The sequence below is a fragment of the Acomys russatus genome, chromosome 13, assembly GCF_903995435.1.
Source record: "Acomys russatus chromosome 13, mAcoRus1.1, whole genome shotgun sequence".
NCBI classification, from domain to species: domain Eukaryota; kingdom Metazoa; phylum Chordata; class Mammalia; order Rodentia; family Muridae; genus Acomys; species Acomys russatus.
Genome location: NC_067149.1, coordinates 57558179 through 57585890, shown reverse-complemented (window position 1 = coordinate 57585890; position 27712 = coordinate 57558179). Strand labels below are relative to the sequence as shown.

The window sequence follows — 27712 nt, the reverse complement described above, 5'->3', positions numbered from 1 at the left end:
CCCAGGACACACGGAACACCAGCACAAACACTGGATTTTTGCCCTGCAGCTTCTCAAAGGTACCATCCACCGCCTGAAGTGTCCTCTTTCCAGTCTAATGCCCTGGCACCTCTCACCAGCCTCACCCCTCATCCAGAAAGAACTTTAGCTAACATGTCATTCAGATGTGGCACTGGCTCATTTACAAGATTGCACGTTCCTAGTCTATAGTCTACCAGTAGAATTCACGTCAGTATTGGGAGCAGCGCTATATGGTACAGTCGGTATTCAGTCATTCTCGCTGTTTCCAGCCGTGGTTTCCAGCCGTGGTTTCCAGGACCTCACACGAGTACCAAAATCCATGATGCTCAAGTCCCCTGTGGAATAAGCTGTACTATTTGCATATAACCTTTGACATCTTTCTGTACAGTTTAAACAGTCACTAGGTTGTTTGTGATATGTAAATCAATGTAAATACTGTGTAAATAGGGCCTGTACTATATTGTATAGGAAGTAGTGGCAAGAAAAGCATTCAGTACAGATGTAGTTTTTTCTTCTCAATATTTTTTATATCTGCTTTTTGGCTGAAGCTGAGGATGTGAAACCAATGGATGGGGGTGGGGGCTATTTCTCTCTCTCCCTTTCTGTGTGAAAGATTTACCTCACTGTATTGATCCAACTGGCCTAAATGGGCTCAAAGTCTAGGCTCAGAGAGTCCTCTTGCCTCAACTTCCCCATAGCTGACACTCCAGGTGTGTGCTGCAAACAGCTGTGAATATATTTTGGTCCTTTGTGTGCTCTGTGGAGTAAACATAGGAAGACTGATTCAGGGTTATATAATTTTACTAGGCTCAACGGAAGAGCAGTGGCTAGGGAGGCAATATATCTTTAAGAAAACAAAGAACGGGATGCCTTGAAATTAAAACTGGTAATGGTGGACAGGGATCTAGTTATTAATGTATAGAGGAAAGTCCTTGGAAACCAGGGACGGAGTCACCTACAGTCCCAGCTATCCAGGGAGGCGAAGGCAGGAGAATTGCTTAAACCTAGCTGGGAAACAGCCAGGGGGTTGGAGGGTAGGGAGTGGGGGTGGAGAGAGGAAGGAATGAAGGTAGACCTTGGTAGGACGGTCTCTCCCAAGCACTGTATTTGGACACACAGTATTCTGTTTTGCGGGCCATATGTGCTGAATCCACAGGAAAATGCAGGGAAAACTTAGGGGTGCAACGGAATAGGATTTCTGGGTGGAGGCCTAGATATTTTGTTTTGGGGCCTAGGATCATCCACAATCTAGATGTAATATCACAGAAACGGTTGAGAACTGGGAATCCAAAACCTGAGGCTTGCTTGACCTTTGGATCTGCCAGTCATGCCATAGGACATCCCATCACCTCATGTTCCTATGTGTAAAGTCAGGGTTATAGTGAAAGTGGAATAAGGATGAACGTAGCTTTTTGAAAAGATCTATTTATTCATTTTATGTATGAGTGCTCTGTGTTCCCAATGCCCTTAGAGGCCAGAAGAGGACGTTGAATCTCCTGAGTTATAGTTGTGAGACTCCATGTGTGTGCTAGGAATTGAAACCGAGTCCTTTGGAAGAGCAGACAATGTTCTTATCTGCTGAGACACCTCTTCCTCTCTCCAGTCTTTTAAAAAATTTTTTGTTTTGTTTTTTCGAGACAGGGTTTCTCTGTGTAGCCTTGGCTATCCTGGACTCTCTTTGTAGATCAGGCTGGCCTCGAACTCACAGCGATCCGCCTGCCTCTGCCTCCTGAGTGCTAGGATTACAGGCGTGCACCACCTAGCCCAGCTCTGCAATCTTTTTCTTTTTTCTTTTTTCTTTTTTTTTAAAAGAATTAGTGTAGAGACAAAAGAAGCTACTATTGAAAAGATTGTGATTTAACGGTGTAGAACTTAGCATATCATATATGATCACTAAAGGAGAGTTTCATGAGCAACATTCATGCTTGCCATCCACCCACCAATTGTGGGTGCTGCATCGAGCATAAGATTGTCTGTATTAGAAAGCCTTAAGGCTTTTTACCTTGCACATTAGAATTACCTGGGGAGCTTTGAAAGATCCTAATACTTGGTTTATCCTAGATCAATTAAATCAAAATGTCTGGGACTGCTGCTTAGACAGCAGTATTTTTTCTTTAGGCTTTTTAGACTTAGGAGGTATTTAGTGTTTGTGTGCATGCATAAGGGAGTACATGCGTGCCACAGCATGTGTGTGGAGGTCAGAGAACAGCTTGCAAGAGGTCATTCTCTCCCAGCGTCATATGGGTCCCAGGTATCAAACTCAAGTCATCAGGTTTGACAGGAAAACGTGGGGCAGCCGAGCCTTGGCTCAGCATCAGTACCTTTTATCTTTATAATTAGTGTGTGTCTGCGTATGATGTAATGTGGAAGCTCAGTGTCACAGTGTGCGTTTGTAGGTGAGAGGACAGCTCTGTGGAGTCTGTTCTCTGGGTTCCAGGCACGGAATTCAGCTTGTTAGTTCTGCTTTGTGGGACAGAGAGCACCTTTACCCTGATGAGCCATCTCTTTTGGCCTCTCCACACATGCTGTGGCATGCATATACTCTCTCATGCGTGTACACACACACACACACACACACACACACACACACACACACACACACACTGTAATCTAAAATTCCTTTTTTTTTTGGAGACAGGATCTCTCTAAGTAGATCAGTCTGACCTCGAACTCACAACAGAGATTCTCTTGCCAAGTGCTGGGATTAAAGATGTGTGCCACCACGCCCAGCCTCCGTCAGTATTTTTTAAAGCTGTTAATTGTTGTTGAGAACCACCATTTAAAGAGTTCCCAGTAGAAAACAAAAAGCAACTAGACACATGGCTTACGACCTCCTGATCTGCCTAGTTATATATTAGAAGATTTTCTGGAGATTAAAGGCAGGGCCTTGAGATAAGCAGACAGATGAGGTGGCCACAGTGGTGTGTCTTGTGGAGGAAAAGCACTGGAGTAATCATATGAACTTGGGAGCAGTTAGTGTTGTCATTACTCTGGATGGTAGGAGCATACTGAATTAGCCATATGAAAGACTTTGAGCCTCCCTTTGATCTAGTACAGGCAACACAAAAGATGGCTTGGTTTCTTTGCCACCTGGAGCTGTTCTGCTCATTGATTGGGGAAGGCATGACTAAAGTGTTTGCACCCGGGCGGCCTTCTCTCCTGGGAGGGCAGGTGGGAATGCCTTTTTAGCAGGCGTTGGTTATGAAGCCTTTGTGCAGCCTATCAGAGAATGAGATGGCTCTCACCACACCAATAGCTTTGTTGTTATTGACAGATGGGAAAAGTGAGGTTTAAGCCTCTTTATAGCCTTTCAGTGAAAACAAAATCTCTTGGGGGAATGAAGAATGTCTGGGAGTGAAATTTCTTTTTTGTTTGTTTGTTTGATTTTGGACACGAGGCCCTATGTATCCCAGGGTAACCCCAGAACTTCTGTCTCTCCTGCCTTCACCTCCCAAGTGCTGGGATTATAGATATATGTCAGTACTTTTTTTTTTTTTTTTTTTTTTTTTTTGTCCTCAAGTGCCTAGGGGTTCTATTTATATGTGCTAGGCAGGTAGACAGGTGCTGTGCCAATCGAGGTACATGCTCCAGCCCCAGGAACTTCACTTTCTTAGACACAAACTATTTTTTAGTAGCATAACTCTGACTTGTAGTAATTCACAAGTTGAAACCACCATGGTTGGACACTAAGACCCAAGTGCAGTAGTTATGGCCAAGAATATCTTTTGCCCTATGAGGGAGTCAGTGTTTCTTTTTTTTAAAGATGCTTTTAAAGTTTTTTTGAATTCTGTATGTATTTGTATATGGCTGTGTGTATGTGCAGGTAGCCTCAGAAGAGCACAGGTATTGGATTCCCCCTGGATTTGGAGTTACAGGCACTTATGAGCTACCTGATTTGAGTGTTGGGAATTAACCTTCGTTCCTCTGGAAGAGCAGGCCATGCTGTTAACCCCTGAGCCGTTTCTGCAGCCCTGCATGCTATCTTTGAGTGGGTCCTGCTTTTAGGACACCAAGCATACATATGAAAGATACTCCTCGTCGGACGAGCAGGCATGCATGAGAGATTGATCCCTGTCTCAGGTAGTGTTTTATTTAAACTTTAATTATTATTGATGTGTGTGTGCGTGTGTGTGTGTGTGCGCGCGCACACACACATGGACATGCCAAAGCATGGATATGGGGAATTGGAGGACAACTTTATGGAGTCACTTTTCTCTTCCACCTTTATGTAGGTTGTAGAGATCAAGCTCAGGCCACCAGGCTTGTGGGGCAAGCAGTTAATTCCCTGAACCATCTCACCACCCTCAGGTGATTTTCATGAGGTTGAGTGAGCCAAAGACAAATGATACTTGAGGTTCGTCTGCTGGGGACCAGTGCTTTTGCATAGGGGACAAAACAAGAAAAAGAGAGGCCTAGTTGGAGGGAAAATGTAGTTAGGAGGTTTGTGGTAGAACACATGCTTAGTGTTCATAAAGCCTGTGTTCCTTCATAAGCTCAAAAGCCCTTCCCAATTAACAAACCCTGCTAGTGTTGTGTTTTCTTCTTTGTAGATGTTAAAAACAGAAACAGTGTCTTTTAGACCTTGTTCAAAGTTTAGTGCTATGCCAGTATGAATTTTTGGTTCTTTGTGGAAGGTGTCCAGTCCATCTTTTTGCTTCTTTAGGGCAATGCTAGAACAGAATTCTAGGGCTGAGCCTGGTGGCACACACCTTTAATCCTGGCACGGCAGAGGCGGAGGATCTCTATGAGTTTGAGGCCAGCCTGGTCCACAGAGCAAGTTCCAGGAGAGCTGAGGGTACACAGAGAAACCCTGTCTTAAAAAAACAGAAAAGGAAGAGAAATAGAACCCTAATGAAGTGAAGAGAATGAAGAGAGATCGAATCCTTGGGGACAGCGAACTTTTTTTTTGTAATATAGTTTATTTTTTTCTCTACAGAAAGTATTTGGGGTTGATGCTGTGAAAATTGAGGTTATGGGTTTTTTTTTTTGTTTGTTTGTTTTTGTTTTTGTTTTTTTTTTGAGACAGGGTTTCTCTGTAGCCTTGGCTGTCCTGGACTGGCTTTGTAGACCAGGCTAGCCTCGAACTCACAGAGATCCCTCTGCCTCCCCGAGTTCTGGGATCACAGGCGTGCGCCACTGTGCATGGCTGATTGAGGTTATGTTGTATCTGCCATTATTGAAGTTGCAGCTTTCTGTACCAAATGCAGTGTCATCCTGGAGGTGTGGCAGCTAAGGACTGGATTGTACAGAAGACTTGCTCAAACCCCAGCTGACCCAGCTGAGATTAGAGAGCATCAGGCTGTGAAAATCCAGTAATGCGGCATCAGGAACTCTCAATATTCGAGACTAAGAACGAATGGGAAAGGTTGTCAGCCGGAGGCTGCTAAAGTGGGGGTGGGGGGGTAAAGACAAAGGCTTTAGCGCTTCTCATTTCTAGCAAGAACATTGGTGAAATGGCTGAGCACCCTTCGGGTAGGAGGCAAAGAGTCCACTGCGCAGGCACAGTCACTAGAATTATGAACTGGCTGAAGAACAAATTCTGCAGAGTGGAGTGAAGAAAGAAGCACGTTGAAAATTACAAAAGCCACAAAGGGGGTTGGGAGGACATATGCCAATTGGTAGAGTCATGACTAGCATGCATGAAGCCACAGGTTCCGCCCCATCATTGGTGATGCATGTCATTTCCAGGCTGCAGAGTGAGCCCTTCAGGCTAGCCTGGGGTACACGAGACCCTGTCTCAAAAACCAAATCAAAACAAAGACAAAAATATGTTAGTTAGTAGTGTGTTTTAAGAAAAAATATCCAGGAAAAATAATAGGACTACTTGAATTTTAATTCAGGGGTAAAAGAATCAAAACACACAAGATGTTTTTAAAAGAACAGTAAAAAATAAAAAAATTAATTTGCTTTAGGGTAAATACCCAAATTCACATTTATTTAATATGCTGGAATATAAGGTTATTGAGCACCTAGTTAGCTTAGAAATATATGTGGAAACTAAAGTAGTATATGGTAAAAAGGAAGATGTGGCTAGGGGTGGGGCTTACTACAAAATGAGTGCTTAGCCTGCCCTTCACCCTGGTTTAGCCCTCGGCACCAAAGATAAAAGAAGAAAGATGTGAGTAACTTAAGTTGGAGGGGTGCTGTGAGAATTGCTTTTCTGTTGCTGTGACCGAACACCCGGCAGAAAGCACTGTGAGAAGAGAAGAGCCCAGGGCTGCAGGGGATATAGCGTGAAGGGAAGGAAGGCATGAGTGTGAGCTTGAGGCAGTCACATTGCATCTCATTCAGGAAGCCAAGGTGAGTGTTGGTGCTCAGCTTTCTCCCTTTCTCTTTTATTTATTTCAGGGTCCTAACCACGGGCTGCTGTAGCCCACATCCAGGATGGATCTTTTTTCCTTAGTTAATGCACTGGCAACATCCTCACAGATAAACTAAAAAAGTGTGCCTCACTATTGCTCTGTGTGTGTGTGTGTGTGTGTGTGTGTGTGTGTGTGTGTGTGTGTGTGTGTGTAGGTGTGTGTAGTTTGGCTAGGCTGGCTGGCCCAGGGATCCCGCCTCCCCAGCACTGGCATCTCAGATTCTTGCTTCTGTGTAGGGTTTTGCATGAGTGCTGGGCCTCTCGTGAAGGGCTGGCACTTTATCCATGGAGATGTCTCCCAGTTCCGGGGGCGGGGGGGGGGGGGGGGGGCGCGGTTTCTTTAGTCTAGCCAGGCTGATAATTAGCCACAATAGGTGGGAAGTAGATGACACACGGAAACAGGGAGAAGATTATATTAAAAAACAACAAAACCTCCAAAACAACCGTTTGAGAGACTAGTCTGTTTTGGAGTGGACAGGACAGAAACTTTCAAGCCTAAAGTTTGGAGGCTTGAGACATAAGTTAAAAAGGAGAGAAATATTCAGTGAATGTCCCAGGACATTTGGATAGTGGGAGTTTTGCTTTGTTTTTGTTTTTTCTTCAGTTAATGTTGGAAGCAATTAGGAAGATCCTCCTTATTTTTTGTTTTAATATTGATTGCACTTACTGAGTCTGTGCGTATCTTTGCATGCATATCCACGCCAGGGTGTGTGTGTGTGTGTGTGTGTGTGTGTGTGTGTGTGTGTGTGTGTGTGTGTGTGTGTGTGTGTGTGTGTGTGTGTGTGTGTGTGTGTGTGTGTGTGTGTGTGTGTGTGTGTAGGTCAGAGGACTGTAAATCTAACTCCCCCCCTCCTACTTCACTTGTTGTCTCGGAGGCTTGCTTCCTCTGCTAACCGAGGCCTAGTCCTGGAAGCTTCTAGCTTCTGTACAATCTAACCTAGGCCTAGAATGTTTTCAACCTCCGAGACTTCCTGCTTAATAAGTTCACCTTTTGTTCTTACGGAGTTCTGGGCTGGCTAGTTCAGCTCAGCTGTTCTGGCTCCCAACTGATTTATTCAATCCGGCTTCTCTCTTAGCCCAGAATTGCCCTGCTTGGCCTCAGTCTAACTCCAGCAATCTTTTCTAGTCTTCTGGCTCTTTCTCATTCCCCGTTCTCTCTCGTCCCCATGTTCTGTCTTCACCTGTGTCTAGCTTGTTCTCTCATTCAACCTCTCTGTAAAACTCTCCGGGTAAAACTGCCTCCTCTCTCCTCATTGTACTGCCCTCGAGTAGCTTCCCTTTCCTTTCCCGTCTCGTGAGAGTTGGGCATATTGCCGGGCAGTGGTAGTGCACACCTTTAATCCCAGCACTTGGGAGGCAGAGGCAGGCAGATTTCTGTTAAGTTTGAGGTAAGAGAGAGAGAGAGGGAGAGGGAGAGAGAGAGAAACAGAGAGAGAGTGTGTGTGTTGGGCATATCCTAATCTGTCAAGTCTTTCTCTGGTTGTCACCTTTTCTGCCACTCAAATTGGACATCACTTTCAAACATGGGTGCTTCCTTCTACAAACTGTCTTTACCTTTATTGTTTGGCTTTAAAGATTAAAGATGCTTGGACTTGCTCTATACCAAGCTGGCTTTGAATTCAGATCTGCTGGCCTCTGTCTCCTGCATTAAAGATGTGTTTGTAGTCTAGCTATACAGACCTAGAAGATGGATGTGATCTCTTGCCAGAGCAGCCATGTTCTAAATAAAAATTCCTCTACAGAGGGCAATGTATGGAAGTCAGTTCTCTCCTACCACATGGGTCCTGGGGCTTGAACTTAGGCAGTCAGGCTTGGTGGCAAGCACCTTTACAAGCAAGCCATCCTGCTCCTGTCTCTTAAAAAGATTAGTTACCCAGTTATTTAAGCTATTCACTTTTGTTTGGTCCTCAAGAGGTTTATAAGTTCAATGGATATACCCTTGGAAGTTTTGACAGAAGAGTGGGTGAGTATAGTGCTTCGTTTTTGTTTTGTTTTAAAGATTTATTTATTATGTATACAGTGTTTTGCCTGAGTGTACACCTGCAAGCCAGAAGAAGGCACCAGGTTTCATTATAAATGGTTGTGAGCCACCATGTGGTTGCGGGGAATTGAACTCAGGACCTTACCTTTGAGCCATCTCTCCAGCCATAGTGTTTTGTTTTTAATGATAAGACCTTTGTATGTAGCCCAGGTTGGCCTTAAATTTAATGATCTTTCTGCTTCAGCTTCCCAAGTGCTGAGATAGTAATAGACCCAAGGCACATTTGATGGCTTTTTTTGTTTGTTTGTTTCTTTGTTTTTTGAGATAGAGACTTGCTTTGTAGCCCTGGCTAGCCTTGGACTTGTCTTCCTGCCATCCAAATGCTATGGGTAGAGGTTTGGTAGAACCACTCCCAGCTTAGTTGTTCTTGGTGCTGTTATAATTACTGACTATTGCCTGGTGGCCCATGCCTTTAATCCCAGCACTTGGGAGGCAGAGACAGGTGGATCTCTGTAAACTTGAGGCCAGTCTGGTCTACAAAGTCCAAGACAGCCAGGGCTACACAGACAAACCCTGTCTCCATCCTGCTGACTGGCCAAACACAGTGGAGCCCACCTCAGCAACAAATGATGTAATCCCAGCAATTTAGAAGGCGGGTAGGATGATGATGAGTTTGAGGACAGCCTAAGCCAGACAAAACTAAACAAGTAGATAATCCTTATTTCTAAATGCAGCAAATGTTAAAATTAAGAGCTGAGTTTCTAACTGGGCATCAGGCCATATACCTGTACTAGGAGGTAGGGTTAGAGGGAGTATGAGCTAGAGGCTAGCCTGGGCCACATAGCAAGATATTCTGAGTCTTATATAAAAAGCAATGAACCTGGTTCCTTTCATAAAATGAAAGTAGAAAACACAGGGCTAGGGAGATGAGTTGGCTGGTACAAGTGCTTGAGGACATGAGTTTTGGTCTCTAGTACTCAAGTCAAAAGCTGAAGCTGGCTGCAGGCCTAGCCAAGTCAGTGAGCTCCAGGTTTGATGAGGACATGACCCTGTCTCAGAAAGTAATTAGGGAGTGATTGCAGAGAAGATTCAACATCAGAATGTGCTACACACACACACACACATACACACACACACACTGTGTGTGTACATAGCGTGTGTGGAGTTGGTTCGGCTCGTTGATCCTGGGAGTGGGCTTGAGTAGTCAGGAAGGGCCTTTCCACACCCAGCTAAGCTACTTTAAATTCCTTATTTGGGGTAATCCAAATGCCCTTTGATTAGTACCTGAATTTAGTTAAAAAAAAAAAAAATTATCAGCCTGTTTGCACATATATTTTAATTTTTCCTATAAAATGACAAGGCATTTGCAGGCTGGTTTTCGTGGTCACCAGACAACTATGTTTCTTAGATATCTCGGCAGCATGCTGTTAGGAGTCCCGTGAGCGGCTTCCAAAAGGCAGATATCTAGTTTCAAAGAGAAATGCCTATTTTGTGTTCTTCCCAGCATTCTGTGGAAGCAGTCCTCGCATGCTCTACAGAGCTGGTACCCTTAGTTCATTCGAGAAAGGTTTTTAAAGAAAGAAGCAAGGGGGGGGGGTAATGGGAGGACTTACTGTCTCAGTATAAAATAAGGGTTTCCAGAACCCTGGCAGCATGTAGGGCCACACAGCGATCCAGTCAGGAAGAAGTCCGAAAGGTAGATTTGTTTCTGCAAGTGTTAACTGAAAGCCCTCTGCAACAATTCAGTTCTTTTTCCCTTTCTTTAGTCAGCAGGGTCCCATGGTGACCGGTTTTGAAAGCAATAGTCCCCTTCAGCAGTTACCTAGCACCATGGCAACCAGGACGTCAGCAAAGCAGGAGAGACCCACACAAAATAGCTGCAACCAGGCTTCTGTCCTGCCTCCAGTTCAACTCTGCCTGAGGCCCACTGTCAGGGCTAGAAACATCTAGGCTATGCACCCCACCATTCCTGTGTGTTGATGGGGATTCCCCCGTAGGTAGAGATGTAGGAGCATATAGTAAACTATGTCTTGAGTCCCCCTCCCCCCAAAAAGAAATGAAACCCCTAAGAGTATATTTAAGGGGTAATGGTAAGTTGCAGAATCGGGGCTAGAAAGCAGATAAAGACGTAGTGAACTTAAAAAGTTATTTGTTCTCCTACGTGAAGTCGGCTGGCAGTAGAGGAAGTCAGAGCCCCAGTACATGGTGTGCTTTATATTTAGGTACAAAACTTCAGGGGAAAGCTTTAAAAAATAGTTTTATTTACCTGAAATAGACAAATGGCTTTAAGGAGTGCAGGAGGAGGGCAATGCTGTCCGTGGTGCTGAACACCACTCTAAGGGTGCCCCCGAGATAGAGTAAGGAACACATTGCCACATCCGGATGCTGATAATAGAAAGAGAATGAGGCATTGGAGAGAAAGCATAATTTTCTTCCCCTATGAAGCAATTCTGAAAGTTCAGGATAAAATTACTTGATTGGAAAAAAGAAAGAAAGAAAGAAAGATAAGAAACCGAGCAAGGCTGTAGGTCTGTGTAGCTGGATCTTGCTCTTTTCATATGGAGATTTTCAGATCAGAGCCAATCAGGTCAGAGATTTCTGTGGCTTTGCTCCTGAAAAGAGAAGTGGGGGGAAGGGAGAGAAAAGATGGCCACATTTCCCCCCAAGCCACATGATCCATTTCCCATGTGACACATTCCAGAGCCTTGGAAAGGAGAAGGGAGGGGCACTGAGAGTGGGGCTGGGGGTGGGAAGATGGTTTAACAGTCAACCCTGCACAGCGTCATCTTGTCTGCCTACCAGGAAGCAGGCGGTGAGGGCAGGCAGACAACAGATATGAGTGTGTTCCGAAGGTTTCCCGGTGGCTTGTGGCAACCTCTGAAGTCATGTCTGACAGCTGCTCCTGACCAAGAAGACCCACGGAGCCTGTCTCTGAGACCAAGTCCTGATGAAGGTATGTGCTGGAGGTCCTCTGTCCTAGCTGAAATGTGGCTGAGAGAACAGTACCTTCTGTTTCTCTTGTCTACCCCCCCCCCCCGCCCCAAGCAATTTGGAGATTTTTGTCCTGGCTTAGATGCTCGTTACGTGTGCTAGATTTGTTACAGGTCCAGAAAAGATGCCTAGGTAGTTCTGTAAAATAAATACTTCTCCAGAGTAAGCTCCTATCGAGGGGAAAAAAAATTGGCTGGAAATTGCATATAGTAATTGATAATAAAACCATAAACTCATTGATGAAAGGATTTCTCCCTGTTTAATCCTGGAGGGGGAGGGTCATTACTCAGAAGAGCGAGATTTCATTGTCACTATAAGAAACCCTGTCTCATCCCTTTGAGCTGCTGCTCCATGCCAGTGTTCCCAGAGGTTACCGGCAGTCGCTCAGGGAGCCTGAGTGGGCAGTCCTGCTATTCCTTTGTGCTGTTAGCTCACCCTCCTTCTGATGTCCCCAGTACCAGGAGCACCAGTGATTATCCCCAAGCCATTAGGACACTAGACTGGCACAGAATTCTACATCTTATGGAAAGCCTCAGGGAAGCTCTTGCAGGAATCTGCCAAACGTAAAGGCTACAATCTGCTATACACTCATCTTGGTTTCTCTGAGTATTACCACCTAGCACAAAGAGACGAGCTAGCAAATACACGTTTAATTTCATTTACCAGATACTTGGGAAAGTTCTTGATGTGTGCAAGCCATCGTTCCAGGCATAAGTAATCGTACAGAATACAATTTAGAGATGAACTTGGGCATAGAGCAGGTCAGGAACACATAGGGTCACTTAGGTAGCACACAATAGAAGAAGAGTTGAATCCGAAGACTCTTAAAAATCCCCCTTCTTAATCACTGAGCTGTGCTGCTTGCCTGCTTGTGTTATCTCAGATGATGTCAGCAGTCTATTGAGCTACAAATTTTGTTCAGCTGATGCTACTAGAAGATTGAGTCAGCTTGCCTGGCTAAAACAGATACCCAGTGAGGTCTATACTTAATTTTGAATTATCCTCATAGTCATGTTCTGTACCCTCCATAACCAGTAAGTAATTGCCTGTTTTCTCCCTCTTGTGCGGCATAGATATCTCGTAGTAAAACAGGTCTTACTGTGGTAATCACTGATGCCTAATGGAAAAAGGATAAACCTAGAATCATGTTATGGTTGACTTTTTAAATCAAACCTAGAAATATTCTTCCATCCTTGGAACCTAGTCGCAAACCCAGCCTAATCATATTGTTTTCATCTGATTCTCAAAAAAAAAAAAAAAGGAATATATCAAGCCAGGTGTGATGGCTCATGCCTGTAATCTTAGCATTTGGGAAGAAAGAGTGCCACATATTTGAAGCCTGCCTGGGCTTTTTGAGACACCTGTCTCAAAAAAAGACTAAGAACTTTAAAAATTATGCATATTAACTATGATGCCTGAATGGGTTTTTTGTTTTAAAACAAAGATCTCTTTATGTAAATTACTTTGGAGTTTTGTGTGTTTGTTTTTCGAGACAGGGTTTCTCTGTGTAGCCTTGGTTGTCTTGGAACTCATTCTGTAGACCAGGCTGGCCTTGAACTCAAAAATCCACCTGACTCTGCCTTCTGAGTGCTGGGGTTAAAGGTGCGTGCCATTACTGCCAGGCCTTATTTTATTTTTTTAAAGGTTAAAAAAAATTAATACTTTTATATATATATATATATATAAAGTTAGGGATTCCTGTGGCTTGGGAGATGGCTCAGTGTGTAAAGTCCATGGCACACACATGTGAGGATCTGAGTTTGGATAATCCGCCCTGAGGTTAAAAGTTGAGTGTGACTGTGTGCACCTGTAACCTTAGCATTGGGGGCCAGAGACAGGAGGGTCTCTCAGGCTTGTCATTCTTTACCTCTGGCCTGCACAGGCATGAGCATGCATGTGCACACATGTACACACACACACACACACACACACACAGAAGAATGTCTGAGATAAAAAGATTTTCTTACCATGAGTGGTGGACAGTGCCTGCAATCCCAGGTGTGGACTGAGAAATCCAAGTAAGAGGACGGCCAAGAGTTCAAGGGCAGCCTGGGCTACCAAGTGAGCCTTTGTCTAAAACTTAAAAAAAAAAAAGGTCTTTTCCCTTGATCTGTGTGGGTTTCCTTTTGGCCTTTGATGATAGAGTGCCTGATTTCATTCCTACAAAGTGTGGGAAACTGGAAGAGTTGCTGGGTCTAAAATGTAATATGGAAAGATTTGCAAACTCTTTTCCTCAAAACATTGTGTTTTCCTCTTTGCAAAGTACTTAGAAGAGTAGTTGTACCCTCAGTCACACACACACACACACACACACACACACACACACACACACACACACACACGTCTCCCCCAAACACCTAATCTGAAACGTGGCCCAGTGAGTGATCAGCTCTCAGTACGCATATGCGAATGCACCATGGGAAGACTCAGGACTCTTAAAAGCATTTTCCCAGAGACCATCTTGGGGGCTGTGTCTATTATTTGCTTATTTCTTTAGTTCGTTCATGTAGACTAGCTTGGCTTTAAACTTGCCATGTAGCTGGCACGGGCCTTGAACTGACCATCTTTGCCTCCTCCCCTTCCCAGTCCCTGGACACCAAGCCCAGCTCTGAGTCTGTTTGTTTGCATATGTTATAATGAAGCAGCAAGTATGCAGTGAGCACCTGGCCGTGTCAAACCTACGCTTGGAGTTTATGTATATTAGCCAGGCTCATCTTGAACCAGAGCTCAGCAGCATCCATAGTGCATCACTGCTCCTCATCCCTTCACTTTTACATAAGGTGAAATCCTCATGGTGTTTTGTGGAGAGATAGACAGGAGCAATCCCAGCAGTCTCTCACTTTGCTCAGATGTTTTGTCTAACACATCTTCTGGCCATGAAACAGTTCACCTCAGGTTGAGAGTGAACGTCTCCAGTGATTCTGCCCCATGCATTCTTTTTTTGTTGTTGTTGTTGTTTTTTTTTTTTTTTGAGACAAGGTTTCTCCATGTAGTCCTGGCTGTCCTGGACTCGCTTTGTAGACCGGGCTGGCCTCGAATTCACAGAGCTCCGACTGCCTCTGCCTACCAAGTGCTGGGATTACAGGTGTGCACTACCACACCTGGCTTCCATGCATTCTTTTATCTGGTCTGGCACCCAGTTCCCAGAGCACTGCTCAAAGAAATGTCACAACTGAATGGACCCTTCCCTAGGGACCCTGTCAGCTCAAGCTGGAGCCAAAATGTGTCAGTCAGGACCTGAATGAAAAAGTGTCTCAAGGCATTTTTTCTCTCTGCAACATTATGGTCAAACCTAGAGCCTTGTGTGTGCCCGCAGGCTACATTCCTGGCCCTGCCAGGGCACAGTTTTGAAAACTTTCTTAGGATTTGAACTCAAGTTTGCAAGCTCATGCTCAGACACATATATAGTCTTTATTATTTTTTAACCTAATTAGAGACAGAAAGGGGAAGCTTATGAGGAAGGTGACTACAGAGCCTCCTTCCCTACAGTGTGATCTGCTAAGTTTGGTCTACAGCAGGAACAGAGCTGCTGTGGTGCTTGCTGAGTCAGGTACATAGGGCAGCACAGCTGAGGCCTGGCTGGGCTTTCCACCTGCCCAATTGAAGCTTGAATCTGAAAGGAGCATCCCATTGAGCTTCCTGAATAGAAGACCTAACAGAACAGTGTGGTTTTAATTTGGAAGGTAAGTGTGAAAGATCCATGAGGAGGTGGGCAGCAAACCTAGGTGCAGAATCAGAGAAAGCGATGGCTGGGTCCCACCTTGTAGAGCATAGTTACAGCTCTCCCTAGGGCCTTTATATCAAAAGGGCAGGGAATAGAGCCGAGGGCCAAGGTGTGGGTGGGATGTCCTACGTGAGCCATTGCAAAAGGTGGGAGGAAATGGAATTCAGTTCTTCTTTTTTTTTCTTTTCCTTTTTTTTTTTTTTTAAAGATTTACTTATTGAAGTATACAGTGTTTTGCCAGGATGTACACCAGAAGAGGGCACCCGATCTCATTATAGATGGTTGTGAGCCACCGTGTGGTTCCTAGGAATTGAACTCAGGACCTTTGGAAGAGCAAGCCATCTCTCCAGCACTCTGGAGTTGAATTCTTTAAGGGGATAGGTTAAAAGCAGAAGGAGAGTTATATCTCTGTTTGTAATGTCACTTCCCCTTGGCAGAAATTTTAAAGAGGCCTCTCCTGGAGTCTCTCATGCAACAGCTGTCATATTTAATCTCAGTAGCAATTGTGTATATACATTATCAGGCCTGTTTTCTAGTGAGGAAACTACAGCTCAGAGATTAGCTAATCTGTCTAAAGTCAAACTGCTAGCTACCACTAAGTTAGATCCTAGCATATTGTCAATAATGTTCTTTCCTCTGTACCTTAAAAAGAATGTATTTGGGTGTCAGACTAATAAAAACAGCTCTCAAAAATTAGAAAGCCAGGGACTGGAGAGATGGCTCATTGGTTAAGAGCGCTTGCTGCTCTTCTACAGGACCCAGGTTCAATTCCCAACACCTTCATGGTGCCTCACAACCATCTGTAACTCCAGTTTCAGAAGATCTGATGCCTTTTAGTGGACTCTGAGGTAACTAGCCATGCGGTAATGGACAGGCACACATGCAGTTAATACCATACTTTAACATTTTTTATTTTATGTGTATTGCTGTTTTGTCTGCCTGCACGTCTATGTGAGAGTGTCAGATCTTGGAGTTACAGATAGTTGTGAGCTGCCACATGAGTGCTGTGATTTGAACTCGAGTCCTCTGGAAGAGCAGTCAGTGCCCTTAACCTCTGAGCCATCTCTCCGGCCCCGGTACCTTTTTTTTTTTTTTTTTTTTAAAGTAAATTTGGAAAATATAGCATTGTAAGCAAGAGCATCTGTTAAAATCCTCATGTATTTCTTACTATTTTTCAATTTGTCTCACTAAAAGCAGATATTTGTTGAGATCTTGCTTTGTTCTAGGTATTGTCTTAGCACCTTTCTTTGTTGTTGTTATTTTTTAACTTTAATTTTTGTGTGTGTGCCACTGGAAGCCAGAAAAGGGCTAAGGAGTTAGAGATGAACTCCTTATTCTCCTGCCTCTACCTCCCAAGTACTGGAATTACAGGCGTGCAACGCCACACCTGGCTTAGCCCTTTTCTCATATACTTAATTCCGACAGTAAGTCAGGTGGATACGGTGATTTTATTGATGAGAACAATAATCACAAAGATAATTAATTTAACAGATTATGAGTTGAAACCCAGACAGTCTAGCCCTGGAGCAGTTTCTCACCACAGTTAGCATCTGCGGCAGATAATTCTTTGATGCTTGTTGTAGAATGCTTAGCAACATCCTTGGATTCTACCTACCAGATAACCGGTAACCTTTGAACCTAGTGTTTGCAGACTTGCCATATGTCTCCTGGGAGGTGAAATTTCCACCTCAGAACTACTGGTCCTGAGCTGCAGTGCAGTCCCTGGCCTCTGTAAGCTCTTCCTATCTAAAATGCACCAGCGAGGTAGCCCAGCCAGAAAAGGTGCTTGCTGCCAGGCTTAGCAACCAGAGTTGGATCACTGGGCCCCACACAGTGAAAGGAAAAAACAGACTTGTAAAAGCCAGACTTGGGTGCATACTTGTAATCTCAAAATAGTTTAGGGTCATCCATGGCTACATTTCAAATTTGAGACCAACTTGGGCTGTGAGCACTTGTCTCGAAAACAAATTACAAAAACATAAAAATTAGTAAAATGAAGAAGCTCAGAGGTCTCAGGGTCTCAGTGAGGTAAAGCACTTGTTTTGTGAGCAGGAGGACCTGATGTGACTCCCTAGCACCTGTGTGATGTGCTGGGCGTGGTGCGAATGCTGGATGTTGTGGACTAATCCCCAAGCTGGGAGCTGGAGGCAGGAGGATCCCTGGGACTTGCTGACCAGCTGTTTTAGCTAATTAATGAGCTTTGGGCCAATGACAGACACTGTCACAAAGGAGATAGACAGCATTCCTGAGAAAGAACCTGAGATTGTCCTGCCTCCATGCACACATGCACACACGCACACATATGTGTACACATAAAAAGTTAGAGCAAAAACACTGTGAGCTATACAGCAAAAAAGAGGAAAACAGAACTTACGAGGGGAAAGACAATTCTGGGACGGCTTCTTTCTGGGCCTGTCAGGTGCATGAAGCAGGGGCAGGTGTTGCCTGTGCTGGACAGGTGTCAGCTGTCTCCACTTTAGCAGTTTCCTTTGCTGCACCCCAGGGACCTTTGTTACTATAGTTAGCTTTGCAGCCTTGTCTGGGCAGGCGCTCTGCCCTCTTGAGAGTCTCCAGTGTGTAGAGCCTCTGGTGGCTCTGGTGTAGAGCCGCTGGCAGGTGTAGGGGAGGCAAGCACAGCGCTGAGATCTGCAGGGGTGAGGCTGCGGACATGATGTACTGGAGCTGCAGGCTTCCTGGACTCTACAGCAGTGATCCTCATGACAGATAGAAATGACCCACAAACTGACATTGGATTCAGGGCTGTCAAACTTTATAGTGATTCTTGAGGTCAGCACCTAACCACCCAGGACAATTACCTCCCCCTGTAGGGCCCACTGCCCAAGCACCGCCTCCTCTCACCAGTCCTGATGTCTCGTATCTGGTGGCAGTGGCAGGTTGGTTCCTGCTTCCTCCCTTGACTATCAGTCCTCAGGTCCTTGAGGCAGCTCTGTTCTTTGTGCTGAGTTTCTCTTTGATTTCTCCAAACTGTTCAGCTGGCCTAGCATGCTCTTTGTGAACTCCCGGTGCTTTCTTCTTTGGGATCAACTTTTGGGGGGGTGTGGACAGGGTTTCTGTCCTGGACTCACTCTGTAGACCAGGCTGGCCTCGAACTCACAGCGATCCGCCTGCCTCTGCCTCCCGAGTGCTGGGATTGAAGGCGTGCGCCACCACCACGCTTGGCTGGGATCAGTTTTTGTCCTGACTCCTCTGCACTGCATCGCAGTCAGCTTCTAACCCGCTACCTTCCGTACACGTCTGTCTAGCAGAGCCTTGTGAGTCGAAGGGCTCTCAGGTTTTTCTTTTCTTTTTCTCTTTTAAAGATTATTTTCTTTTTACTTCTGTCTGTATGTGTATGTGCCTGTGCATGCAGGTGCCCATCATGACCAGAAGAGGGTGTCTGTCCGACCCCCTGTAGCTAGAGTTAGAGGTAATTGTGAACTGCCAGACATGCGTACTGAGAACGGAACTCTGGTCTGCAAGAGCTTTAGGCGTGCAGCAAGCATTCTTTGACTGCTGAGCCGTCTCTCCAACCCCTGTCCATGTGTCTAATTTTGCTTTTGTTTTCTATATCATCAGCACCTGTCTTTCCTGGTTTACTCTTCTGATCAAGCGTAGTTTAGGGGAGAAAAGGTTTAATTCAGCTTCAGGTTACAGTCAGGGCAGAAGCTCAAGCAGGCATTTAAATGGGAAGATTGCTTACTGGCTAGCTTTCTCATACAGCCCAGGAAGACCTGCCCAAGGAATGGTGCTTCCCACAATGAGCTCGCCCCCACCCCCCACCTCAAGGAATAATCAAGACAGTCATCCCACGGCCATGCCCACAGGCCAGTCTGAGCTGAGCATTCCCCTCAACTGAAACTCCCTTGTCAGGTGACTGTAGGCTCTGTGGACTTTACCTGCCAGTCCCAGTGTCCTCAGGCCTTCCCCTTTTTCCTTCTAGTAGTTTTGCAGTTTCAGGTCTAGCATTCAAACCTTTCACCCATTTTGAGTTGCTTTTTATACCTGCCAAGAAATGGGAATTTAATTTTATCCTTTTTCTTGCAGAGAGATAATCCCATTTTTTTTTTTTTTTAAAGACAGTTCACGTGTGCTGCACATTGAAAGCTTAGCTCTCTGTCCCTGGCTTCATGCTCTGGCATGGTTCTTAGTTTGTCATTACAGTTCAGACAAGCCTGTGTGCCTGTGGGTGCTCTGCTGTTTCAGCACTAGATGGCGTCCTAAGTGCGGGTTCATGCAAGTCCATGGTTTTGTGTGTTGCCACAGTTTTAGCACTAGAGGGCCATCCAGATCTGCCTGAACTACATACACAGTTGATGTATTGTTCATCTTGAGGCACTTAAAAAAGGAATGTCCTTCCCTCAGTGTCCCGGGCCACAGGTAGGTCCCTGTGCCTCATCCTGAGTCGCTGGCCTGTGGTTCAGTACTGTGGAGTTTGGCTGAGCTCTGGGCACAATCACTGTCAAGGTGCTCTCCTCCGGCTCCTGTAAACACCAGTGCTGCAGCACTGCCCAGCCTGCCGAGGCCAGAGTGTTACAGTATACACCTGAATTCATTTTCACTAAACCATGGACTTTGCTGCTTGAATAGGTCCTAGAGATCAGGACTGTATTTTGTTTTGTTTTGTTTTTTAAGTGCTCTTTAAGAGTTACATTTTAGCTGGGCGGTGGTAGCATACAACTTTATTCCCAACACTCAGGCGACAGAGGCAGGCGGAACTCTTGAGTTTGAGGCCAGCCTGGTCTACAGAGCGAGTTCCAGGATAGACAAGGACAGAGAAACCCTGTCTACAAACAAACAAACAAACAAACCAAAAACCCAAACCAAGCAAAAAGAGAGAAAGAAGAAAAGCAGATGTATTTTAATAAAGTATTTATGTCTTTTTGTTTGTTTGGTTTTTGGTTTTTCTGAGACAAGGTTTCTCTGTGTAGCCTTGACTGTCCTGGACTCACACTCACAGGGATCCACTTGCCTCTGCCTCTCAAGTGCTGGGATTAAAAGTGTACGCTACCACTGCTGGCTTAAGTATTTATATCTTTAAATTAAAAAAAGTTCTTACTCTATGGCTATATATGATGTATGCTAGTGTGGGGGTGTGCATTCCATAGTGTGCGTGTGCAAGTCAGAAGGAACTTTCAGGAGCTGTTTCTCTGTCCGTATAGGTCCCAGGAATCTACCTCAGCTTCTCACTTACACGGCTAGTGCCTACTGAGAACCACTGGCCTTTTCTATGTCTTTTGAGACAGTCTGAAACTGCATGGCCTGCAGCTTGCTATGTAGACCAAGCTGGCCTTCAGCTCTCAGTGGTCCCCTCCCTTCCTAAGTGCTGGGAATACAGGTATGTGCCATCACAATTATGGGAGACCATGATTAAAAGAATGCTGCTGTAGTTATGAGAGAGCCTGGAGGGATACAAGCTTTCCTGGTCACCTAAGATCATGTCAAGCAAACAGACCTTGTCTGGTGTTTAGAACATATGTGGTGGTTAGTTTTGATTGTCACCGTTGATTTAGTCCTACAGTTTGACTTGTTAAGGATGAATGGCCTTTGTGAAGGGTTTTGGTACCCAATTATCATTTAGAACATTTATTAATCTCATTGATTTTCTATAACGTGTGTTGGCTACCTCAAGAGATTCTAAAGAGCATTTTTCACAGTGTCTTCACCTCAGAAAGCAAGAAAGCATTACAGCACCCACAAGTTTCTGTAAGTTAAGGGCAAGTTACCAAGCATGGTAGTAGATATTCAGTAACTGGCTCTGTAGAGAAGAAGAAGAGAAATCACTTATCATTTTTGTCTTTTTCTATGGTATGAATATTTCTACTGTAGTTGACTAATTACATATGTCATTCAGCATGATGTTCTTGAATCTAGAGGTGGGGAGAAATGTGTACAGTTAACTGAGAGCGCACTCAGAGCTCACTAGCTGCCGTTGGCAAAGGCATTTCTCTTCTTATGTACAGGCAACGCAAGCCCGCAGTAAAGGAATGGTTAAAGAAAAGGGAAAAACCATCAACATAGTGCTTTCTTTAAAAAACAAAGATATATGTATTTTTATTTTAAATGTATGGTTGTTTTGCCTGTGTGTGTGTGTGTGTGTGTGTGTGTGTGTGTGTGTGTGTGTCAGTGCCCAATGAGGCCAGAAGAGGGGCTCATATTTCCTAGAACTGGAGTTACAGGTAAGTGTAGGCCGCCATGTAGGTACTGGGAACCAAACCCTGTGTCTCTCCAAGAGCCATCTCTCCAGCCCCACCACAGTATTTTCTAAAATGATGCAAACTTAAAAGCAGAGACTCCCTCTCTATATTTTCAAACCCGTGTCTAGTCTTTAGAAAGCAAGACACTCGTGCCATACTGAATTTGCAAAGGTGCTGTTCTTTGTGCTTAAGCTGGTATCTCTCGACCAGGCTGTCTGCTGCTGTTTCCAGTGGGTACTTGGTGGCTGTGATTCTGAAAAAACTTGCCATGTCACATTTGTCCTTTAAAATATATAATGTTCTTTGAAAATTTCATACATACGTAACATATATTTTGATCATATCTGGCCCCAACTCCCATGTCTAACTCCTGTCAGATTTCCTCCTTCACCCCTGCCTTTCAAAATTATGTTTTTATGCATTTTGCTTTTGAGATAGCCAGGCAGGCCTTTGAACTTATAGAGACCTACCTGCCTCTGCCTCTAGAGTGTATGTATGGTTGTAGGGCCCTCCAGTGGCGCTTGTCAATCTACCAGGGATCACACCTTAAAGAAAACTGACTGCCTTTCTTAGCCACCATCAATAGTCAATAGCTTCTCAGATAGGGATGGACAGATCACAAATTTCAGAGCTCTCAAGTTGAGCGTATGCATTTGTCCATAGGCAAGAGGCTATGGGAAATAACCTCTTTTCTTTTCTTTTCTTCTTTCTTTCTTCCCACCCCCCCCCCCACCCCCCACCCGAGACAAAGTCTCTCTGTGTAGCCTTTGCTGTCCTGGACTTACTTTGTAGACCAAGCTGGCCTCGAACTCACAGTGATCTATCCGCCTCTGCCTCCTGAGTGCTGGGATTACAGGTGTGTGCCACCATGCCTGGCTCGGGAAATAACTTTATATTTCTACTTTTGGATGAGGAGTCCAGAAAGACCCCAAGTACAGCCTGTATGACCCTTTGGATTCAGATCAAGCCCCTTGTGGTCTCCCTGAGCCAGTCTGGAGTGAAGACCGGAACTGACCACCATTTCCAAATGAATGACCTATGGGAAAGTTTGAAGCTCGTTTCATAAGTAAAACAGGCTAATAATATCATCTGCCTTGGAGGGTTTCACATAGGCCATCCTTGACCATAGGAAGTGTTAATTGTGGGCAGCATTAATGTTGTCACAGTCCCATTGCGATTAAATTACTGCTGCGTTCTAACATGACCTTAGTTGCAGCACTTCATATTACCGTTCTACAGATTGTTTCAACTGAATTATGTTTTTTAAAAAAAACTAGCATTTTGAAAACCCTAAGCCAAGATTGCGTTTTCTTTTTAGAGGAAATGTAAATGATTTTGAAGACAGAATCTCACTATGTCATCCAGGTTGGCTTCAGCCTCCCAAGTGCTGGGCTTAGTCAGGCCTTTATGCCCACCCAGATTTTATGTGGGTTCTGGGGCTCCAAAGCTCCTCTTTGATTCTACTGTGGCTAGCACTTTATCCACTGATGTTTTTCTAGCTCCCTCTTACAGAGTTTTAAGACCTCCTAGGTGTGATGTTGAACTCAGTAGGAAGTAACTAGCCATTGATCAGCTTAGCTGGGGTCATCCCCTGTAGGACACATCGCTGCCCCTCTGGTTTTACTGTTTGTTTTTCTATTGACAAAGCCTCACTATGCAGCTCTGCCTGGCCTTGATCCTGCAGAGATTCACTTGCCTCTGCCTCCCTAGTGCTGAGATGAAAGGCATGTGTCATCACATCCAACAATCCCTCCATTCTTTATGCTCTTTCTCTTCATCTCATTAGCTTCCAGTCTTTTCTTTATCCATCCACCACATTTGAGTCTCAAAAAGTTAAATGTGTAACTAACATAAGCAGGGCGAACATGAAAGAAAGGTTGAGTCACCTACTATTGAAGGAGACGCGGAGATAAAGGTGCTACAAGAGCCTTGAAGGAATGGATACAGATTTAGAGGCATTTAAAAAAAAAAAAGAGTTTGTGTTTAAACAGTGTCAACTGCTTAGACACAACTGGTTAATTTCCTACAAGGCCGCAAGTGCCTAACCTTTGGGGTTATTTGTTGAGCTAGACAGGAATGTACAAGTTAACATATAACTTCACAGTGTCTGCCGCTACTCAGATAGTAAACAGCAAAATCAAGCATGGGTTTGTTTTGTTTTCCAGAGACGTGATCTTTTGGGAGGCCCATTTAAGGATGTCCCATGGTAGGTAAGAGCCTTTGCCCAGTGCACACTAGCGCCTAGGTTCAGTCAGCCCCAAGCATGGCAGGGGAGACTCTCCCAGCAGAACAGCAAAGATAACTTGTACCTTTTTGTATCTGTCACTGCTAAAAGTACCATGTATAGGTTTCATAGCTACCAATTAAGGAGCTCTTTCATTTCAGAAACATTCCCTGAGAAACAGTCATTCCAAGCTTACAGGAGCCTTTGAGAACTCTTACTCTGGGACTGCGGAATGACTGGTGGCTGGCTTCCCCAGGTTCAGTAGAGCTGTCTGCGGTCTCTTAAACTTCCTTTCCTCAGCCTCAGTGTAGCAGTGGAACTGAGTGATTTCAATGTCACCTGTCCCCCTCTTCTCAGCAGCCATGTTTTCCTCTGTTTCTGCAGTCACCAGTGTCCTGGGCCCCTGAGGATCATCATGACATATAGCAGGGCCACGGGCAGGGGGACCTCCAGTTCTCTGTCCTTACAGATCTGATTTAGTTAATATTTAACAAGCAATTGTTAATGCAGGGTTCTTCAGTTAGACTGTGGGGCACCGAGCAAAGAATAACACCTTCTCCAGAACTCATAATGCAGTGGAAGACCAAAGCATGGAAAGCCATCTGAAGCTGTGTCCCTTAGTCATGGCGGAACAGTAGGCTCACCCGGGGAGCTCTGACACATACTGCTTCCTTGTATTGTCCAGACTCATTAAATTAGAATCCCAGGGATGGGGGATGGGACCCAGGCATCAGCATATTTTAGGGGTCTCTGGGAATTCTAGTGTATTGCTAAGTGAGAGTAAAACAAACTTGGAAAACTTAGTGAGGGATTAAGTACTGAATCAATAAGGCAGTATGGCAATTCTGGACAAACTAATCCCCTATTCAATCACATTTCAGTCCACGAATGCAGAAAATATAGCCTCTCATTGTAACTATGGCAAAGTCTTAGGTCTCTGTGATTGCAAAGCACTTAGAAAACATGTGCTTTAGGGGCTGGGGAGATGGCTCAATCAGTGAGGTACTTGCCAAGCAAGTGTGAGAACCGGACTTGATCTCCTAGACCCCACTTTAAAAGCTGGACACTGCTGAGTGGTCCTGTATCTCCCTAGTGCAGAGCAGAGACAGAACCCTTCGGAGGTGCTAGCCAACCTGAGACCCTGTGTCAGAAAATACAGCGGAGGGAGGGGCTAAAGAGGTGCCTCCCCAGTGAGGAGCATTTGTTGTTCATGCAGACACCCCAGCTTTGGTTCCCAGCACCCACATTGTGACTTATAACTGCCTGTAACTCTAGGGCATCTGATGATCTTCTGACTGCTAAAGGTATCAGGCATGCACACAGTGTATATACATACAAGTAGGGAAAACATCATACATAAAATAAATCTTTAAAAAATGTAATGTGGGCCAGGCGATGGTGGCGCATGTCTTTAATCCCAGCACTTGGGAGGCAGAGGTTGGTGGATTGCTGTGAGTTCAAGGCCAGCCTGGTCTACAAAATGAGTCCAGGACAGCCAAGGCTACACAGAGAAACCCTGACTTGAAAAAAAGTGTGTGGATGTTACAACCTACCCATACCCACATTTATGTAAAAAGCAGTACAGTGGACAATGACTGCTCTGATGTCTACACACAGACAAATGAGCACCACACACACAAAGAAAAGTACTTCAGGGAGTATAGTTTGAAAGAAGCTACATCTCTAAGGAGAAAGGGGCCTCAAAAGGAACCAGCCCAGAAGAGTGCCCTCTAAGTTTATTTTTTCTAAGTTTATTCTCTGTGTTCTTTCTTTATTATGTACACAGTGTGCTGCCTGCATGTATGCCTACATACCAGAAGAGGGCACCGGATCTCATTATAGGTGGTTGCGAGCCACCATATGGTTCCTGGGAATTGAACTCAGGACCTTTGGAAGAGCAGCTAGTGCTCTTAACCTCTGAGCCATCTCTCCAGCCCTCTCTGTGCTCTTTTACTGGGAATCTTTTCTCCCTGGTCTTTCTAGGGTTTCTTTCCTTTCTTATTTCCTTCCTTCCTTTCTCCCTTGTTGAGACAGGGTCTCTATATCACCCTGGCTGGTCTGGAACTCACTATGTCGTAGATTTGGCTATCCTGGGACTTGCAGAGTTCTCTACTCAGTCCAGTGGCAATGTTTTCTTTATAGTGCACAAGTCCTAATATTGACCACCAAGTTAAGTGTCAAATAAAGTGGATAGTGTTTTTACCATTCCTGGGTACTATACACAAAGGACTCTTAAGTCGGTGTGTCACAGAGATCCCAGCACACCCACCAGCACAACTCACCACAGCCTAAATGTCTGCCAACACATGAATAAGGATAGTGTGAATCATCCATACACACATGCATATGTACACACAGTGGAGTTCGATCCAGCCATAAAGAATGAAATGATATCACTTACAGGAGAGTGGATGGCAGTGAGGTCCCAGACAAGTATCACATGCTTTCTCTCATCTCTGGAGCCTAGGTTTGGAATAGATACATAAAACTATTGGTCTATAATTGTGTGTGTGTGTGTGTGTGTGTGTGTGTGTGTGTGTGTGTGTGTGTGTGTGTATACGTGTGTGTGTGTGAGGGAGAGACATGAAGTAGAAGCAAGGTTGTCTGGGAGAAGAAAGACTAACAGAAGAGGGGAGAAAGGAATATTTTGGAGGGTAAGTGTGGTCAAGCACGTGACTCACTTGAATGAAAAGGGCTTTATGAAACATAGTAGAGTAAGTGCGTGTGGTAAAAAGGATTGTCCTGTTGGTAGCCTGCTTACATGATATCACTTTAACAGGAGGCCTCGCTCTTCTTGTCTTATCTAGAACTAAGAGGGAAAGAGTGACTATGGTTTTTGCTCACAGAATGGATAACGAGCAGCCACCTGTGGTTCCTGCTACCCTGCTGGTGCCCCTTCAGAACCACAGCTGCATGGAATTCCACGAGGAGCGCAGCTGGATGAGCAACAGGACAGACCTTCCATACGGGCTAAACCCTGGAGAGGTGGCCACAGCCAGCATTTTCTTTGGCGCTTTGTGGTTGTTCTCGATCTTTGGCAACTCCCTGGTGTGTCTGGTCATCCACAGGAGCCGGAGGACTCAGTCTACCACCAACTACTTTGTGGTCTCCATGGCATGTGCCGACCTCCTCATCAGCGTGGCCAGCACACCGTTTGTCGTGCTGCAGTTCACCACCGGGAGGTGGACCCTCGGCAGTGCCATGTGCAAGGTTGTGCGCTACTTCCAGTACCTCACTCCAGGCGTGCAGATCTACGTGCTCCTCTCCATCTGCATAGACCGCTTCTACACCATCGTCTACCCGCTGAGCTTCAAGGTGTCCAGAGAAAAGGCCAAGAAAATGATTGCGGCCTCCTGGATCTTGGACGCGGCCTTTGTGACGCCCGTCTTCTTTTTCTATGGCTCCAACTGGGACAGCCACTGTAACTACTTCCTCCCGCCCTCCTGGGAGGGAACTGCCTACACTGTCATCCACTTCTTGGTGGGCTTCGTGATTCCCTCCGTCCTCATAATCTTATTTTACCAGAAGGTCGTAAAGTATATCTGGAGAATAGGCACTGATGGGCGGACGCTGAGGAGGACGATGAACATTGTCCCCAGGACAAAGGTGAAAACGGTCAAGATGTTTCTGCTCCTGAACTTGGTATTCCTGCTCTCCTGGCTGCCTTTCCACGTGGCTCAGCTCTGGCATCCCCTGGAGCAAGACTACAAGAAGAGCTCTCTTGTCTTCACAGCAGTCACCTGGGTATCTTTCAGCTCTTCAGCCTCGAAACCCACTCTGTACTCTATTTATAATGCCAACTTCCGGAGAGGGATGAAGGAGACCTTCTGCATGTCCTCCATGAGATGCTACCGCAGCAATGCCTACACCATCACAACCAGCTCAAGGATGGCCAAAAGAAACTATGTTGGCATCTCGGAAATCCCTCCCATGAGCAGGACGATAACCAAAGACTCCGTCTATGACTCGTTTGACCGTGAGGCCAGGGAAAAGAAGCTTGCCTGGCCCATCAACTCAAACCCACCGAACACTTTTGTCTAATTTTTAATTCTTTCACTGTTATATGGGAGAGATTAAAAGGCTTTAACTATAAACAGAGACGTGCTCTACTTAGTTTTCACTAAACTTTCTGTTTTGTAAAATGCATTCACCATTGATTATGGTTCCTGTGGATTTTGTTCCAGTTCCTTTTTGTTGGTTGGTAGTGCTCCCACTA

General features: G+C 45.1%; 1 protein-coding gene across 2 annotated transcripts; it reads left to right on the top strand.

Annotated features, from left to right (window-relative positions):
- Positions 1-27712, top strand: Gpr19 (G protein-coupled receptor 19). 2 transcript variants are annotated; one of them, XM_051155474.1, is made up of 3 exons: positions 1-59; positions 11166-11316; positions 26304-27712. In XM_051155474.1, exon 3 carries the CDS (start codon positions 26326-26328, stop codon positions 27535-27537), a length of 1212 nt encoding a protein of 403 aa, XP_051011431.1. In that variant the 5' UTR covers positions 1-59; positions 11166-11316; positions 26304-26325; the 3' UTR covers positions 27538-27712. The 2 variants fall into 2 exon arrangements, with proteins under 2 accessions (XP_051011431.1, XP_051011430.1); XM_051155473.1 differs by lacking the exon at positions 1-59 and having other exon boundaries at positions 10937-11316.